A 14,619-nucleotide genomic window follows, 5' to 3' on the forward strand; every position below is an offset into this window, starting at 1 on the left:
GAGGCTGTGCTGCTTCAACCCTTTGCTTTCAGGCAAAACAGGAGCATTTGACTGGTATTTGCTGCTGACGCAAAAATGAACCTGGACTGTCGCGGCAGCAGAGCACAGACTGGTGTGAAATGGAGTGCCACTTATTAAGGAATTAGAAGTGAGATACAAGAATGAGCTTTTATTCGACCATGGAAGAAGGAGAAGTTGACCTGCCACACATCTGCCATCGTTTGTGTCAATAGCAACTTGTCAGTGAGATGTTGGCTCAGGGGCCAAAGGAGACAGCTCTCTCACGTGTGCACGAGAGCATGGTGTCCCCTCCTGTTATCCAGCACATGCCTCAGCTCCCACACGTAGGCTTATTCATCTGCCCTCTTGCTTCCTTTGCTCAGGGCATGTGGCTAGTGCAAGGCTCTGATGGTCCCAGGAGGCATGGTTCTGGCTGGGCCCCTGCAGCTGGAAAGGAGGAACCTGAGCAGGAGAGCACTGCCCTGATGCTGCCCACCCCAGCAGCGTGGGGAGGGGTCCTGGATTCCTCCCCAGCCATTGTTTCCATGGATTTTGGACCCTCCCTGTCACTGGCTCTTACTCAATTTAACATTTCCATGGCACACACCCCTTATTCCCAGGCCATGAGGCTGGCAGTCAGGCAAGGAGCCTTTCTGCAATCACCGCCAGGGATTTCCTTGTGGGACAGGCACACGTCAATTCCCCACACTGGAAAAGAGCCAGCTGCTGCCCTACCTTCCTCCTCCTGCCCAGAAACTGGCAGAGGCTCATCCTTCTTCTGCCTGCATTCATCAGTGGGCTTTCTTGGGCCCTTGTAGAGAGTCCCTGGGTGGTGCTTTATGGGCACACTCCAGCTCATACCAAAACCATGATCTTTATTTTGCATGGCATCACACTTGCCATGCCATGAACCCTCCACTGATCTGTATGGGTGGCAGTAGCCCATCAGATTGCTCTGGTGTGATTTACTAGTCCCTGCAGCTTACCCCAGCACTGGTCCAGGTGTTCCCCGGGTGACACCATCTCAGGGCAGCATTCTTGTCACATTAACACCAGCAAATGCCACTGGGGCTGCACCTGAGCTCCCTCACTCTGAGGCTATGGCTGTTTACTTGCAAGCTGCCTGCAGTTGACCTAAGGATGGTCATTCATGCCAGAAAGGCTGTCCCTTCCCACCAGCCCGCCCTGTACCGTGTCTCTGTGCAGAGGAGGAGTTAGGAACAGGGCAGTTGTCACTACACATAGAGTAATTTATAAGCTAAACACAAATGCCATCTCCTGGCAGTGAAGCCAGTTGCTGCCTCTGTAAAGAAGATGGTCGAACTGCAGGGTAACAGCCTCACCCCCTCACTAGAAAAGGTCTGATGCCTCAGTCCAGATTTTGCTGGGGGGGTTTCTGGTCTTGGTGGCGCTGCCAGCTGGGGTACAGTGCCAACAGCCCCAGTCATAATGGCTGTGTCTTGTCCTCTTGCCATGCACCTGCGAAGTGCCTGGACCCACTGTCTTTGTGAGCTCGCAGTAGGTACTGCTGCTGCTGTTGGAGCCCCTGAAGCCTTCCCTGCTTAGGAGAGCAGTGACGTATGGCTGCAAGGAAGTGGGAGCTGAGCTTGTATCACACCCTACACCTCCTGCAAGCTCTTAGCAGTGAATGTGCAAACATGCAGTGTTCGGTGACATTGTGAACTGCAGAAATATTTTCAGGCGCCTTTAGTAAACACAGAGCCGTAAGAAGCCATCACTTCAGATCATAATTAGACACCGAGGAGGCAAAGCAGGCGACTGTTGTGCACAAAACTTCTCCAAGGAGAAAACCTATATTTTTGCACTTGTATTTATATAAATGTGTGCATATGGTGAAAATAGCTATAGCTGCAGGAGAGGAATCTAAATAAATACCTACTCACTCAAGGGTATCAGTCAGTTTATTAAATTTAGCTGATATTTGCTTCCAGGGTAGAAGGATACACTTTCAGTAGTTTCCAGTTACCAAGTCTCTCTTAGACATTTCACGAGCAGCTTCCAACACATCACCCTGATAGCTACAGTCACCCACTTCTGGAAGTGGACAGAGCTGAAGCACAAACCTTTCTGCTGCACCAGTTCAGTCTCAAGCACATACTGGTGATCAAACATCCCCCTCACTGCTCTATTTGCTGTGAGCCCCTCCAGTAGCTGCACAGGTGCAAAGCCATGATCTGTAATTACCACAACACTTTGTAATGATGAATACCAAGGGCATTTCTGATTCTTTATACTGTTATGCCATGACTGTCTGTGCTTTTAGATGAGAAAGAGACCACTTAGGATCCTTGCTTTGATGACTCAGAACAGGCTCACCTTGTTCCCACAAACACACATCCATACAACCCAGCAGCTGCTCCTCTGAACAGTACAGCAATGCAGGCAAATCCCTATCACCAACACTGGCATCAGCCCATTGTAGACTCGTGGCTGAAACATGGTTTCATTCCTCAGGGCTCCTATCCTGGCCTTAACAAGGGAAAAAGAAAGAAAATGCCAGACTCAGCTTAAATAGAGAAGAAATAATTGCCCTGTAAATACAGATTTGTCTCCAGCCTTTTTATTTATACAAGGATTCAAAGAACATATTTCAACTTTAGATAAACAGTGCAAGAGAGTTACAAGTACCTTGGTAACAGAAAGAAATAGATAACTGTCCGGCTATGCTGATAAGTGAAATAATTCTTACTCCTGCAGATAGAAATGCATCTGTTTAAAGCAAAGGTGGACTTCAGATATTCTGCTATACCGCAGCCCCTACCAAGCCCACCGGAAAACAATAGGCAGCTTGTCATTTCTAAATGAGAAGTAGCTGTGCTCTCAAAGCCTTTTGAGACCCTCACCATTGTTTAAAACATACACGTTATGGCACAAAGAGCAGGCTGAAAGACGGAGACACCAGGAAATCCACCACTTGTGGTTCTCCCCTTCCCAGGGATGGGGCCTTTGTAAATTTTTTTTTCCTACACCACCACCCCCTTCACACCCCTGTCGAGGCCTGTTCACACCAGAACACCATGGATCACCATCTTGACAACACTGAAGCAGATGTTTCACCCCAGCCAGCCCAGTTCCTCAGAGATCCCCTCATGCGGCCAACCCAGGGCAGCCAGCAGCCACGGAGCTGGGGAGGTGTGTCACAGTGTTTTCCAGCAGGCAGTAGCCCAGGAAATGTCATTTATAAGCACTGAAAGGCCCCAGGTTCTGCACCAACCCGACCACAGGCTCGGGGCTTGTCTGGACCTGGGTTGATTTCAGCTTGTTCAGCCACACCAGCGGTTGTTTAGTCAGCAGTAACTACGGTTTGCTTCAGTTTAGAGGGATACCCAGTTGATATCCGGGGGGGTCTCAGCCATTTCAGCTCCTGGGGAAGGTCAGTGGCTCCTCCCCAGGCCACTTAATGGCAGCAGCTGGGGAAACCACTTCAGGGCAAGAGAGAACAGAAAAACTGAGTAACCAGGGACCAACAAAAAGCAGCAATGTAGGCTGACCATGGACAGATATAAAAATCAACCCCAGCAGATGCAGGGCCGAGGAGGAAGCGTCACCACCACCATCGTCCATCTCTTGGCACAGAGGGGACCGAGCCCCCTGCACTGCCCTTGCCTGCTGGCCCAGACCTCAGGCTGCTGCCCTGGTCTCACCCTGGCTTGGCTTCTGGAGGGTGGAAGCTGCCACTCCCAGGGTCAGGAGGGATGTGGAAATGGGAGCTCAACCCCAGCCTGGTGGTGAAGGCATCAGGAAGGGTCTCCCCTGCATAACAGAATTTACTGTTTCTCTGAGGTTTTGCCTTATTAATTTGCACTGTCAGGTTTTTTTTCTTGTAAAAGAACCACTAGCTTGGGCTATTAAATTGTAACTGGATAATCAGCAAATTCCTGGCTTCACATTTAAGATGTGAAGGGGACCATAAGAAGCTTTGAGGATAACAGGCAGACAGCAAAAACTAATTGCACAGAAATGGAAGTGACTTTCAAGCTCCCATTCTGCAAAGCAAAACATTGGCCTCAGCATCCATGTGTTAAAACTCCAACCCCACTGTATTTTGAACAGGGTACAGTGTTTTAATTCTTCCTCCCCCCCCTCCCTTTTTTTTTTGCTTTGGATGTAAAGCTTCTGCAAGATTGGTTGTGGGGATTGTTGTAACTGAAGGTTAAATTTGTATTTGCAAGTCTGATTTTAAAAAATTAAAAAGAAAATATAGGAACTCTTCAGAGCAGTAAAAATCATACGAATTTGCCATATGTCTAGGAGTAAATAGACAAAACCACAACTTACATTTATCCTCTCCAGGGCTCTGATGGGTCTAGTGGCACAGTCTGTCCTTCAGCCATTGTCCAGCATCCCGGTGTTTGTTTCTGACACCCTACCAGATTAGGTTATGATTTTGCCTTACAAGAAGGTGAGGCCAAGGCAGAAAGGATAGGCAGTCATTGACATGAATCATTGTGACTTGGAAAGGCCAGTCAAAGCTGGCCTAAAATCTCTGCCTAGTTTGAGGGCCCCCCCCAGTGCCGCCAGTGGGCCCCAGGTGGAATCCCTGCCCCAGGGAGGGCAGGAAATGAGAGCACCTTGAACTGGCTTTTTGCATTACCTTGCTCATGTCCACATCTTTCCCTAAGTTGCACACTTTAGAAACTGCTATTGTTAAAAATGTTTTTTTTTTTTTTCCTTCTTAGAAAACAGCCAAACCCCAACCCTACAATGTTTGCTCAGCCCAAAGGCACTTCTCCTCTGGCAAGACAGAGAAGAAATGCTCAAATGCTGTGCAGACCAGTAAAGCAAGAAACAGGCCCAGCTCTGCCCTCCCTCTCACCCCAATACAAACCCATCTGAAGCTCAAACCCAACCCCTGCCTGTGCTCTTGGCCCAAGCAGTCACAGTGACTGTTGTATCTAACATCTGCTACACCTACGCCTCCAGCCCACGCCTGCTGCTCATCAGGCACAGAAGTCTCTGGAAGCCCCAAACACACAGCCCTAACAAGCACAGACACTCCTACAGCTACGTGAGGACATTTATAATTTCACTCACCACCCCCAGTCTCAAAACCTGGCACAGAGCCCACCCTACCAAGCAATTCGGAGTTAGGGCAGCCACCCACATCACCCAAAGGCTGGTGAGTGGTGGGACGGGGCAGCAAAGGGTGAGCCTGGCCCTCCCCTGAGCCAAAATGGAGCTGCCAGTGGGTGTCTGACCCGCTGGCTCAGCCTGTGCCTGCACTGGTTAGGGAAGGTGTATTGGATGATGGGGAAGGAACAGGAAAAGTGGGAATCCATTAAAAACCTACAACGCAACTGGAACAAACACTAAAGCTAAAAAGAAATCCCAAACAAAATGTGTCCCATCCTCACATTCCCCCTGGTAGGTGCTGCCTTGAGCCAGTGCTCTGGATAGGGACCCAGAGCCGATGGTGATTCCCACCAGCCCCTCTCTGCCCTAAGGTTGGGGCACAACCAATCCCAAAGCTCCAGTTAGTAAAGTGTCCCTGGTCTCTCATATTATGAAGATAAAAACGAGATTCCTGTCCATGGCTGGGACCAGAGAAGGAGGAGGCAGCACAACTGTCTGCCACACAGAGAATCCCTCTGTACATATTTGCATCTCTCTGTTACCTACGATGGTACTGCACTGCAGGTAGAAATTGGACCATTGTTACTTGGGTAAAAAATGGCTTTCCAACTAGCATGCAAAGAAAAAGTACCCCAAACCCCAACCCCTAACACTCATTCCCAGTCACTTAGATGTAGGAAACCTACACTTCAAATTGTCATCAGCTACGAGCTCTAGTCAAGAAACCCACTTGTGACCTTTCCAAAGAAAAAGGGAGTTCTGCATTTTTGGGTCCAACAGCCACTGCCAAACTCTTTCAGTTCAACCCACCAAACCTGCTCACGCTCCTACGTACACCACTGGAAGTGAAGGGCCATCTCTGCCCACCTAGGAAGCACAGAGGAAGAACCTGAAAGAGCCCCTGAATGCAGCACGTGAGCCGTGCCAAAGATCCCAGTCTCTCCGCGTTAGGAGCCAGCGCTGCCCGTGGCACTGTGGAGCTGTCGGCAGCGGCACTCTGGCCCGCGGCTGGGGAACAAGGGCAGGGCAATTGCATATTCCACTGGAGGCAGCAGGACAGCTGCCCTCGGAGGGGTTGGCCAAGTTCCCCTGGAGCCCTCTGCAAAGGCTTGTTTCAGCCCCAAGAGCCAGTTTGTGGCAATAACAAAAGTAAAACAATGAGGTACGGAAAGAAGGGCCCAGCATTGGGGAAAGACCAAGAAAGAAGAAAACAGCTCGAGCACTGCCAGAAATAGCAAACAACTGAAACCTTTTGAAACCTTTTTCTCCTCCCTTTTTTTTTTTCCTTTTTTTTTTTTGCCAAGGTGAATTAAATATGTCCTTTGGTTGGTTGGTTGGTTGGTTGGTTGGTTTTGGCAAAGTGAAGCCCTCAGCCGCAGTCTGTTTCCTGGCTGTGCCAGTGAGTTACCGCCACAAATGCTGCGCGGCGATGACAGCCACCGAGAGGAGGAGGAGGAGGGAGGCAGAAGGCAAAGATCTGCTGCTGGCCCCATTGACGCCGTGTCCAGACTGCTTAGGAATAGCGTTTGTTTCTGGCTGCCTGGTGCTGGGGCTCTTAGAAAGTCTTTTGCCACAGACGTCATCAGGACAGCTGTCCCCGCTCCCAGAGCCGCTCATGTCGTCACCTGCGCAGAGACAAACATGAGTGAGCACAGACTTTCCTTATGGTGGGCAAGGCCTTCCCCTTGCTGCAACCTCGGGGAGCTCTGGTCACCAGCCCTACCCTGGCCACCTCCTCCTCCTCTCTGCATCCTTCAACGTGGGATACAAGCTCATACCTGACCTCCTGCAGGCTTTAATCACCTGCTGCTGCAGCAGCTGGAAATTCTGGAGCAGACAGGAGCAATGGCCCTGCCAGCAGGGCTGGGATTGGAGACAGCTCCCCATGATTCAGTAATGCACTAGGAACACCACAGCCTCCAGCCACCCCACAAGAAGTTGGCTGCACTCAAGCAGCCCCCTCAGCAGCCCCTTGCCAAAAGCCAGGCTGCCACAGCCCCTCTGTGCCCCCAGAGCCCAGCAGCATCTGCAGGGGCATCTGTGCAGGCTGCAGGACTGCTTGGCCTCTCTCAACCCCCTCGAACCTCTCTGGTTCTGCTACACTCACTTGTGTCTTGAAAATCCACATCATTCCCGATGTTAGCGTTGCCCAGCCGGTTTGTCATGATCTTTAGCTGCATGATTTGCTGGCGAATGGTCATATCTGGTTTGGTGATGTCCACCTCCACCTCTGGGTTGTTAATCTGGTTAGCCAAACCATCCCCCATGACTTGGGGCAGGTAGCTGGGAAGGAAGGCAAAAGGTTTAGATGTTCCCCCCCCAGCTCAGCTCCTCGCTCTACAGACACCAGTGAGAATCCAGCCTCTGTGAACCCCAGAGAGGCTGCAGTCAGTGCCACTGACTTGTGGAACAGCCTCTCTAGCTGGTGTTTGCTGAGAGGCAGCCAGCTCTCTGCATGGCCGAGCCATGCTGCCATGGCCATACCCCAGCAGAGGGGTCTTAGCTTGCAGGAGGTGCCTGGTGGCCTCGCAGCATCCCTGTCCCAGCATGGGGAGGGATTTCCTGCAGGAAAGGTGGAGGGGTTGCTCTCAGGCTGGTACCAATGGGCCCACAGTGACACTCCCCCATGGAAAAGTCTCTGTCCATATGGGAGGCTGAGGAGCATTTTAATCCCTGCTTGGTTAGATCCCATGGAGACTGACAGGACCACTGAATGGCCCCAGCCCAGTTTGACCAGACAGGCTCCCAGGGAAGCTTTAGTTAGCTGGGAGCTGTCAACCAGAGCTGCACTGCTGCCTTCTGCAGTGCCCTGGTCCTCCTGCTCCTGCAGATCTGTGACACTGCTGGCAACAATGTGAAATATGGAAGAGCTGAAGGTTTTGACTTCAGGCTGGCAAAGCCAAGCCCAAGAGGTCTGGGGAGAGAAGAGAAGAAAGGTGCATGTCCAGCAGCTGCCAGTCTCCCCTCAGCCATCCTTTAACTTTGGCTGGGGTAGGAACTGTTTGTGCAGCTGTTTGACGTCACCCGGGTGCCCCCTTTCAGAGGGAACAGCATTCCAGAGCAGGTATGGATAAAGGGACATGTATGCAATTCTCTGCAGCAGCTCTGGAGCTTGTGAGGTAAATCCAGCCCTGCTGCCTTTTGAGTGCATGTGGAATTGCAAAACTGCTTCCTTAGTAGAAAACTACACAGTTATTTCATGGTGAGTGCATTTCAGTGCTTAACCCTCAACACACAGCAAAATGACACCAGGCTTGACATTCCCAGGTACCAGCTTTTCCAGAAATGCAGCATTGCTATGGACAGGGACAGACTGCTCACTCTGAACAAGTGGGGCTGGCTGCAGTGATGTGTAAGTGCCTTTTCAAACCCTTCCTCTCACCCCAGGCTGGTGCTGCCCTGGCACTGTGACCCACTCCATACCTGCCCTTGGTCATCCCATTCCAACACTTGTCATCCGACGCTGAGCTGGCCATTACTTTTTTGCTGCACAGGCTGCTGGGCAGGGTGATCCAGTATGTCTTGAGAGCTGTCAGATTCCCTTTCGCATCTAAAACCTGTAAGCAAATGGGATGCTCAGGGCCACGAGAGCTCTGGGATGCCCTAGGGTTGAGGGAAGTACAAAGATTCTGCCTGTTTTTTGTTTTACCATCATAAAATCTATTTTTATGCAAACAAGGATGTATCATCAACCTTCCCCTAAAGACCATCAACCCAAGTGCCCAAGGCTAAAGGTTACATGCCAAGGACTGTTCCAATACCGCAAGATAATCAGGAGAAGACCATCAGACTAGGAGCCTCTTCAGATAAGTCTGGCACCAAATCCCTGGGAAATTGGTTATCAGCAATGTATACCCAACCCTGTGCAGAGGCAAGAAGACCAGGTCTGCTTGGGTCACACCAGCACTTGATGATCTGATCTTCAGACGTGCAGCTCAGCAGCCCCCAGAGGGTGTGACCCGACCTGCAGGACCCAGGGCCGTGCTGGCCAGGCTCCCAGGGCACCCCTGCCCTGGACACCAGCTCCAGACACAAACCCACCAGCATCTCCAGTGCTTGTGCAGAGGATTTGGCTTCCAATGTCACCTTCCCCCGTCTCTTCTTGTCCTCGCTACTGGAGCCTTTTGTGCTGATTTTGGGATTTCCACAGCCTTGGAATACCTGAAAAACAAACCAAACTTTCTATCCCACGTTTTGATGCTATTCCTTTAATCATTTAACACTCCACAGTTATGGGTTTTATTTCCTTCTTAAGTATATTTATCCTTCCTATTGCCAAGATCTCAGAGATTCTGGCTTAGTTTCTAGTGCCAGATGTGTTTTCACCACATTGTAACTGGTTTTGGTTACCACTATCAAGCAAAATATTCAGCAGTTAACACATTTTTGGATGAGTCACCAATATTGATATTAAATTATTTATAGTAATTTTATCTGTTCTTCTTATGATTGGAAAATAAAATCCTGGGAAGAACAAGATGGGAGTTGCTCACACTCATTACATCAGTGGCATGTGCTTCAAGACTACAGAGCATGGGAGCCTCACTAATGGACAACAGACCAATGTGGGACTATCCTTGTGACTCCTGCACTCAGCATCCACACTTGGGAAATCAATGTGCCTCCAACCAGGGCAGTGCAAGGACAGCAGATGTGCCACAATCTGTCAGGTTGGACGTTTCAGGGGCATATGAAGCAGCAGAATTGATTTGTCTGTTACCTTCAGGTACTTCCTATGATCCTAACTACCTGCCCAGGTGGGCTTTGCAGCCAGAGGGCAGCAGAAGCACTTGGAAGATACAAATCCTCAGACCTGGCCTCTAGGATGAGGTGAGGGGTGTCCTGGAAACACCTGCTTCTCCCAGTCTCTGCATCACCAGTCCAGGTAGCAATACCTCTGCTGCAGATCACCAGGGCTGGGCAGCTGAGCCTCACTGGTGGCAGGAATGCTCAGAGGGCCAGGCTGCACAAAGCATCAGAGGTCAGGAGGGACTTTGCACTGTCAGTTTGAGTCAGAAAATGCCAGCCTTTCCAAAGGAAGCCATCTGATTTGAAAAGAGGGCTCCAAGCTTGTTGTGGCTGCCAGGTGCTGTCAGAAGCTGTTGATAAACGTGACTTTGCCTGGTGTCCCCTTAAAGCAGAGGAGTCAGGACCGCAGACAGGAGCTCTGCTGACACAGCCCGTGCTGCTCGCTGAATGCGCTGGCTCGTGGATTCTGACAGTGAACTCCTAACCTAGCCAAGAGTCTCTTGTTGGTGTGTCTGAGGGACATTCAGCCCCCAAAGGCCCCTCCTGGGGTGCCCTATCCTGCTGACCAGATGGATCTGATGACTCCAGCAGTTCAGCACCAAGCCAATTTGTTCATCAGTCTCGTTCACTCTGTGCAAAAAACCCACCCTGAAAACTGCTTGTAGAGCATTTTCAACTTGGTTCTACAAAACAAAACCTTGGTTTCACTGCTGTATTTTACTGGCCTATTGCTGCTGTTGGCAGATGGCCTCTTCCAGGAGATAAAAGTCTGGGGAGGTGTCCAGGACAGTGGCTCCCATAGCAGCTCCAGCACAGTGTGGTACCAAGGCAAACCTCTTGACAGCCCAAACGCTTGCAGTGAGAAACGCAAATTACTGCTGGAGGAAACACAACTTCAGCAGACTGAGGGGGTCGACAGCCTCCTGAATAATGAGAGCAAGTAGGTGTTTGCAGCCTCTGATAGCTCCTGCTACCTGAAATCCATGAGAGCCACAGGGAGAAAGGGGAGTGTGAGGAAGCAGGGAGAGTGCTCTGTGGTGCCCTGAACACAAGGCTCAGTACCACAAGTGCTTTTTTCCAGTTTTACCCCAGAACCCAGGACAAACTGTGACTGAGGGTGGCACTGGGGCCAAGGGCCACTCCTGGCTCCTCTCAAAAAAGGGGTTCAGTGTTGAGGAATACATTCTGTGCAGGTGGCTCGGGGTGCAGCTGCAGGGAGAGCTGCAAATTCAGAGCTGCAGATTCAGCTCTGGCTCGCCGAGCCAGGAGTTGTGCACTGCCCACCCTTTGCATAACAAAGGGCACAGGGACCTGGGGCACCAGCCAGGTGACCAGACACTGAGAGATGGGGCATACCCGGATGAGACTTTTGCATGCTTGGACTGTGAGGGGATAAAAGCCTAGGGGTTCCTTTGTTGTCCTCAGAGGCACCAGTTCGAGTTTCTTCTGTGTAACTGTGCTGTGAATAAATTGCTTTATGGAACGAGAGATCTGAGACTGCCATGGGAAACCTGGTATGGAACCAGCGAGGAGACCTGGCCTGGCTGTGTGAGTGGGATGTGCAGGAGCCAAGTGGGGACCTCTCAGGTAGTGATGTGCCACACTTAGGGACTGCAGTCGCAGCAGCAATGGTCTCTGGTGGTGGGAGTGTGGCTGGCCAGACTGGGAGGTTACCCTCATGTTTAAAGCCTTCAGCTGCAGCCCAACCTGCTGTCCTTGGCTCTGAGAGTGGAGATGGCCAGGACTGGCCTGGGACAGTCCTGAATTCAGCTGAGAACAACATCCTTCATCTGATGGCTTTGCCATGCTCAAAACCAGAGCTCAGAGCTTTCGCATCTCCTGCCCTCTGCTATCTGTGCCACCAGCAAAGAGTGCTCCATTCACCTGGTCACCAGGTCATACTGAGGAGCTTATCAAACATGTTTAGTTGCTCCAATCAAACACCAATTAAGACTATTTAGCCCTTTTCATTTCACCAGATTTACTGTATTCCCCTTGGAAACACCTCTCTTTGCAGATGATGCTGTGTTTTCCCACAGCATGGATTTGCTTTTATGTGGAAAGCCTCAGTCTCACCTAACAAGGAAAGAAAGAACATGGCCTTTCATGTCAGAAAAGAAACCTAACCCAGTACTGGGATGCATGCTGCTGTTAGTGCTTTGATGTGTGCCAGTGAATTCCTGTTTGCCAAGCAATACCTCTGGCCCTTCCCTTATCCAAAACCCAGTTAGGACCTGTCCCGCTTCTTTCATCTGCATCTCTGCTCTGACTGGGATAGCTGCAGGACCCGGGGAGTGTCTGGGCAAAAGACAGGAGCCCTGGAGGGCTGCTTTTGTTCCCAAAGCTTCTCTTACCTGCAGCTACAGAGGTGATTGTGGTTAAGTGGATAAATACACTAAAAATAGAAGACCAACAGAAGAGACCTTCATGATACATACTTCTTGGAAGACAGGTGAGCCTCAGGAGGGCCTGGTTTGTACTCCCCAGATGGACTGCCAGATTGCAGCTCCGTCCCACGGTACAACCTGATAGCCCAGTATTTCCACTGCTCAACATCCCCTCGAGGCAGGTTAAAGCAGCTGCCTCCTGTCACTGGGGACTGTGCACTTTGTGTAAATGCCTCAGCTCAGCCACAACATCTCAAAACTCTTCAGCACAGAGGCCCTTGACAGCAAATGGCACATGGCCTCCCCCCGTCACTGTGTATGCAGTCCCAGCTCCTGTGCCTGTACCCAAAGGAGGCTGGCTGGATGTGGCAGGGAGCAGTATTTGGAAACACCTGCAAAGGTTTGTGCCTGTGTCAGATGGGTGGTAGGAAACCAAGGTAATTTATCATTAAAAGAGTGGGCATTTGCTCTCTTTCACTCGTCATCTCCTGCTGTTCAGCTGAATAGTGAGCACAAAAGAGCATTTGGTCCTGGCAGTTGCACATGATGTGTCCTCAGCCAGGCCCAGGCACACGCTCCTACCTTGCTCGTGATTGAATCCTTGTTTTCTTGCAAGTTAGAAATGGCTTCAGCGATCCTCATGTGAATGGTCCCTATGACAGTGTCCACGTTGTAGGGTCCGTCGATCCGATCAGCCACCCCGATCAGGGAATCTGGTGGAACAAGGCAGGGACAGCTCTCATCATCACTCTGGGCAAACCAAGGTAAGGATCATGCTCATGCTGGCTGGGAGAAGCTGCTGAGCCCTTGGCAGGTCTCCTTGTTGGGAGACACCTCTCCATTTTCATTACTGCCCAGGTGCACGCTTGTTTTCCTCACTTTATGTAAGTAAAGCCACTCTCTGTGGCAGAGGAACCTCCTGCAAATGGTAAATGCACTTTGGCTAGAGTGTTCACCCAAAGTAACCAGCATTTCCCTGGGTGATACAGAAGGGAAAGCCAGAAAACTGGTGCAGAATTATTGAGAAACACAGAGCAATACTTGGCTCTCACCCTCCTAACTCAGTGCATGTCTTCAGCAAAGCATTGCAGCCAGCAGAAAGTGGGAGAATTGGGGTCAATAAGGTGCCAGAGGTAGTGGATGTGGGAAATAGCTTCTGTGGCAGTGAAGGAGTGAGAAAAGGAGTAATTCTTCTCACCTTCACCTCTGGAAGGACAACAGCCAGGGAAATATCAGGCTATACAGGTACAGAAGCAGACCAGTATGCCCACAACTAACTGGTAAACAGGGAGTGACTGAGGGCTGCCTCTTGCTCTCAGCTCCTCCTGGAAAGCTCTGATGTCCAAGCACTCCTGCCTGGCCTGGAAGTTCCAGCTTGGATTGCTGCTTTGGGACTGTGCTTGGCTTACTAAGAATTGCCAATCTCTGCCTACCTCCAGAGACAATTCTCAACACTCCAGTTGGGTCTGAAGGAAGGACAGCCTATATGCTCTCAATATAAGGGGGTATAGCTTGCAGTTTAATTTTGCTGCCACTTTGTTGTGGTGTCATCTTTGAGACTGCATATTTCAGACAAATAGTGTCTTGCAGAGGCACTAATCTTGAGATACAGATGTTTAAATCAAAGGTTGCACCCCCAAATAGTGATAAATTATATTTGAACCACTTAGTATAAAAATCTTCCTTGATTTGACCTGCCCTAATTTGTCAAACTGAAAGAATAACTCTGTATTTCATGTAACAAAATTGTCTCTGGCTACAGAGAAGGGCCTGGAGAAGGGTGAAGGAAGGACACCACCAGTGAACCAGCCTTTGACTCCATTTGCTCCCATCCTTGATCAATTTGTGACCTCTGACACTGCAATGTACAACTGCAATTTGAAAGAAGCTCCAATTTCCTCCTAGCTGTCACCCCTTGGCAGTGTCTCTTGGGAAGAGGAAGCCAGAATAAATGCAAAATGCACATGGAATTGCTTCCCTGTCAATCCAGGAAAGCTGTACAGTGATGTTTCAGGAGACAGGCCGTCATCCTACCAGGACAGAGTGACAGGAACACCTGGCTGGCTCTGGTCAGAAAGGCCAAAGGGCCACTGAACCCCTAGGGAAGGGACAGTTCCTCCCCCTCCTTTGCAGCAGCCTCCCAGTTGCTCTCACAGGGAGCATTTCCAGTTAGCTGTGGCACAGCTGGCCTGGGCACCTCTCCAGGCAGCGCTTCCGCATCCCCTCTGCAGTGTCCCTCGAGAGGCAGGTGACACTCCTCGCACTCCAGCGGGGTTTTTGTTGTTAATGCCAACCCTGAGCCAGCCTGTGGGGCTGCAGCTGGGAGGTGAGCTGGCAGCTTGGCTGGCCAGGCAGCGGGTGCCAAGGCAAGGGAAAAAAAGGCCAAGCC

At 50.6% G+C, this 14,619-nt stretch overlaps 1 protein-coding gene across 1 annotated transcript in view; it reads right to left on the bottom strand.

Moving 5' to 3' along the window:
* Positions 1-6,498: 6,498 nt before the first annotated feature.
* GPC1 (glypican 1) overlaps positions 6,499-14,619 on the bottom strand; it is a gene marked incomplete at both ends in the record, with an annotated part of 194,936 nt that continues 186,815 nt past the window's right edge. Inside the window, 5 exons of the mRNA XM_082287701.1 lie at positions 6,499-6,719; positions 7,202-7,377; positions 8,518-8,651; positions 9,136-9,255; positions 12,813-12,943. Of these exons, the coding sequence (XP_082143827.1) occupies positions 6,499-6,719; positions 7,202-7,377; positions 8,518-8,651; positions 9,136-9,255; positions 12,813-12,943 (782 nt within the window). The remainder of the gene's footprint in view (positions 6,720-7,201; positions 7,378-8,517; positions 8,652-9,135; positions 9,256-12,812; positions 12,944-14,619) is intronic.

Source organism: Coloeus monedula (genome assembly GCF_965178545.1).
Source record: "Coloeus monedula genome assembly, chromosome: 10".
Classification (NCBI taxonomy): domain Eukaryota; kingdom Metazoa; phylum Chordata; class Aves; order Passeriformes; family Corvidae; genus Coloeus; species Coloeus monedula.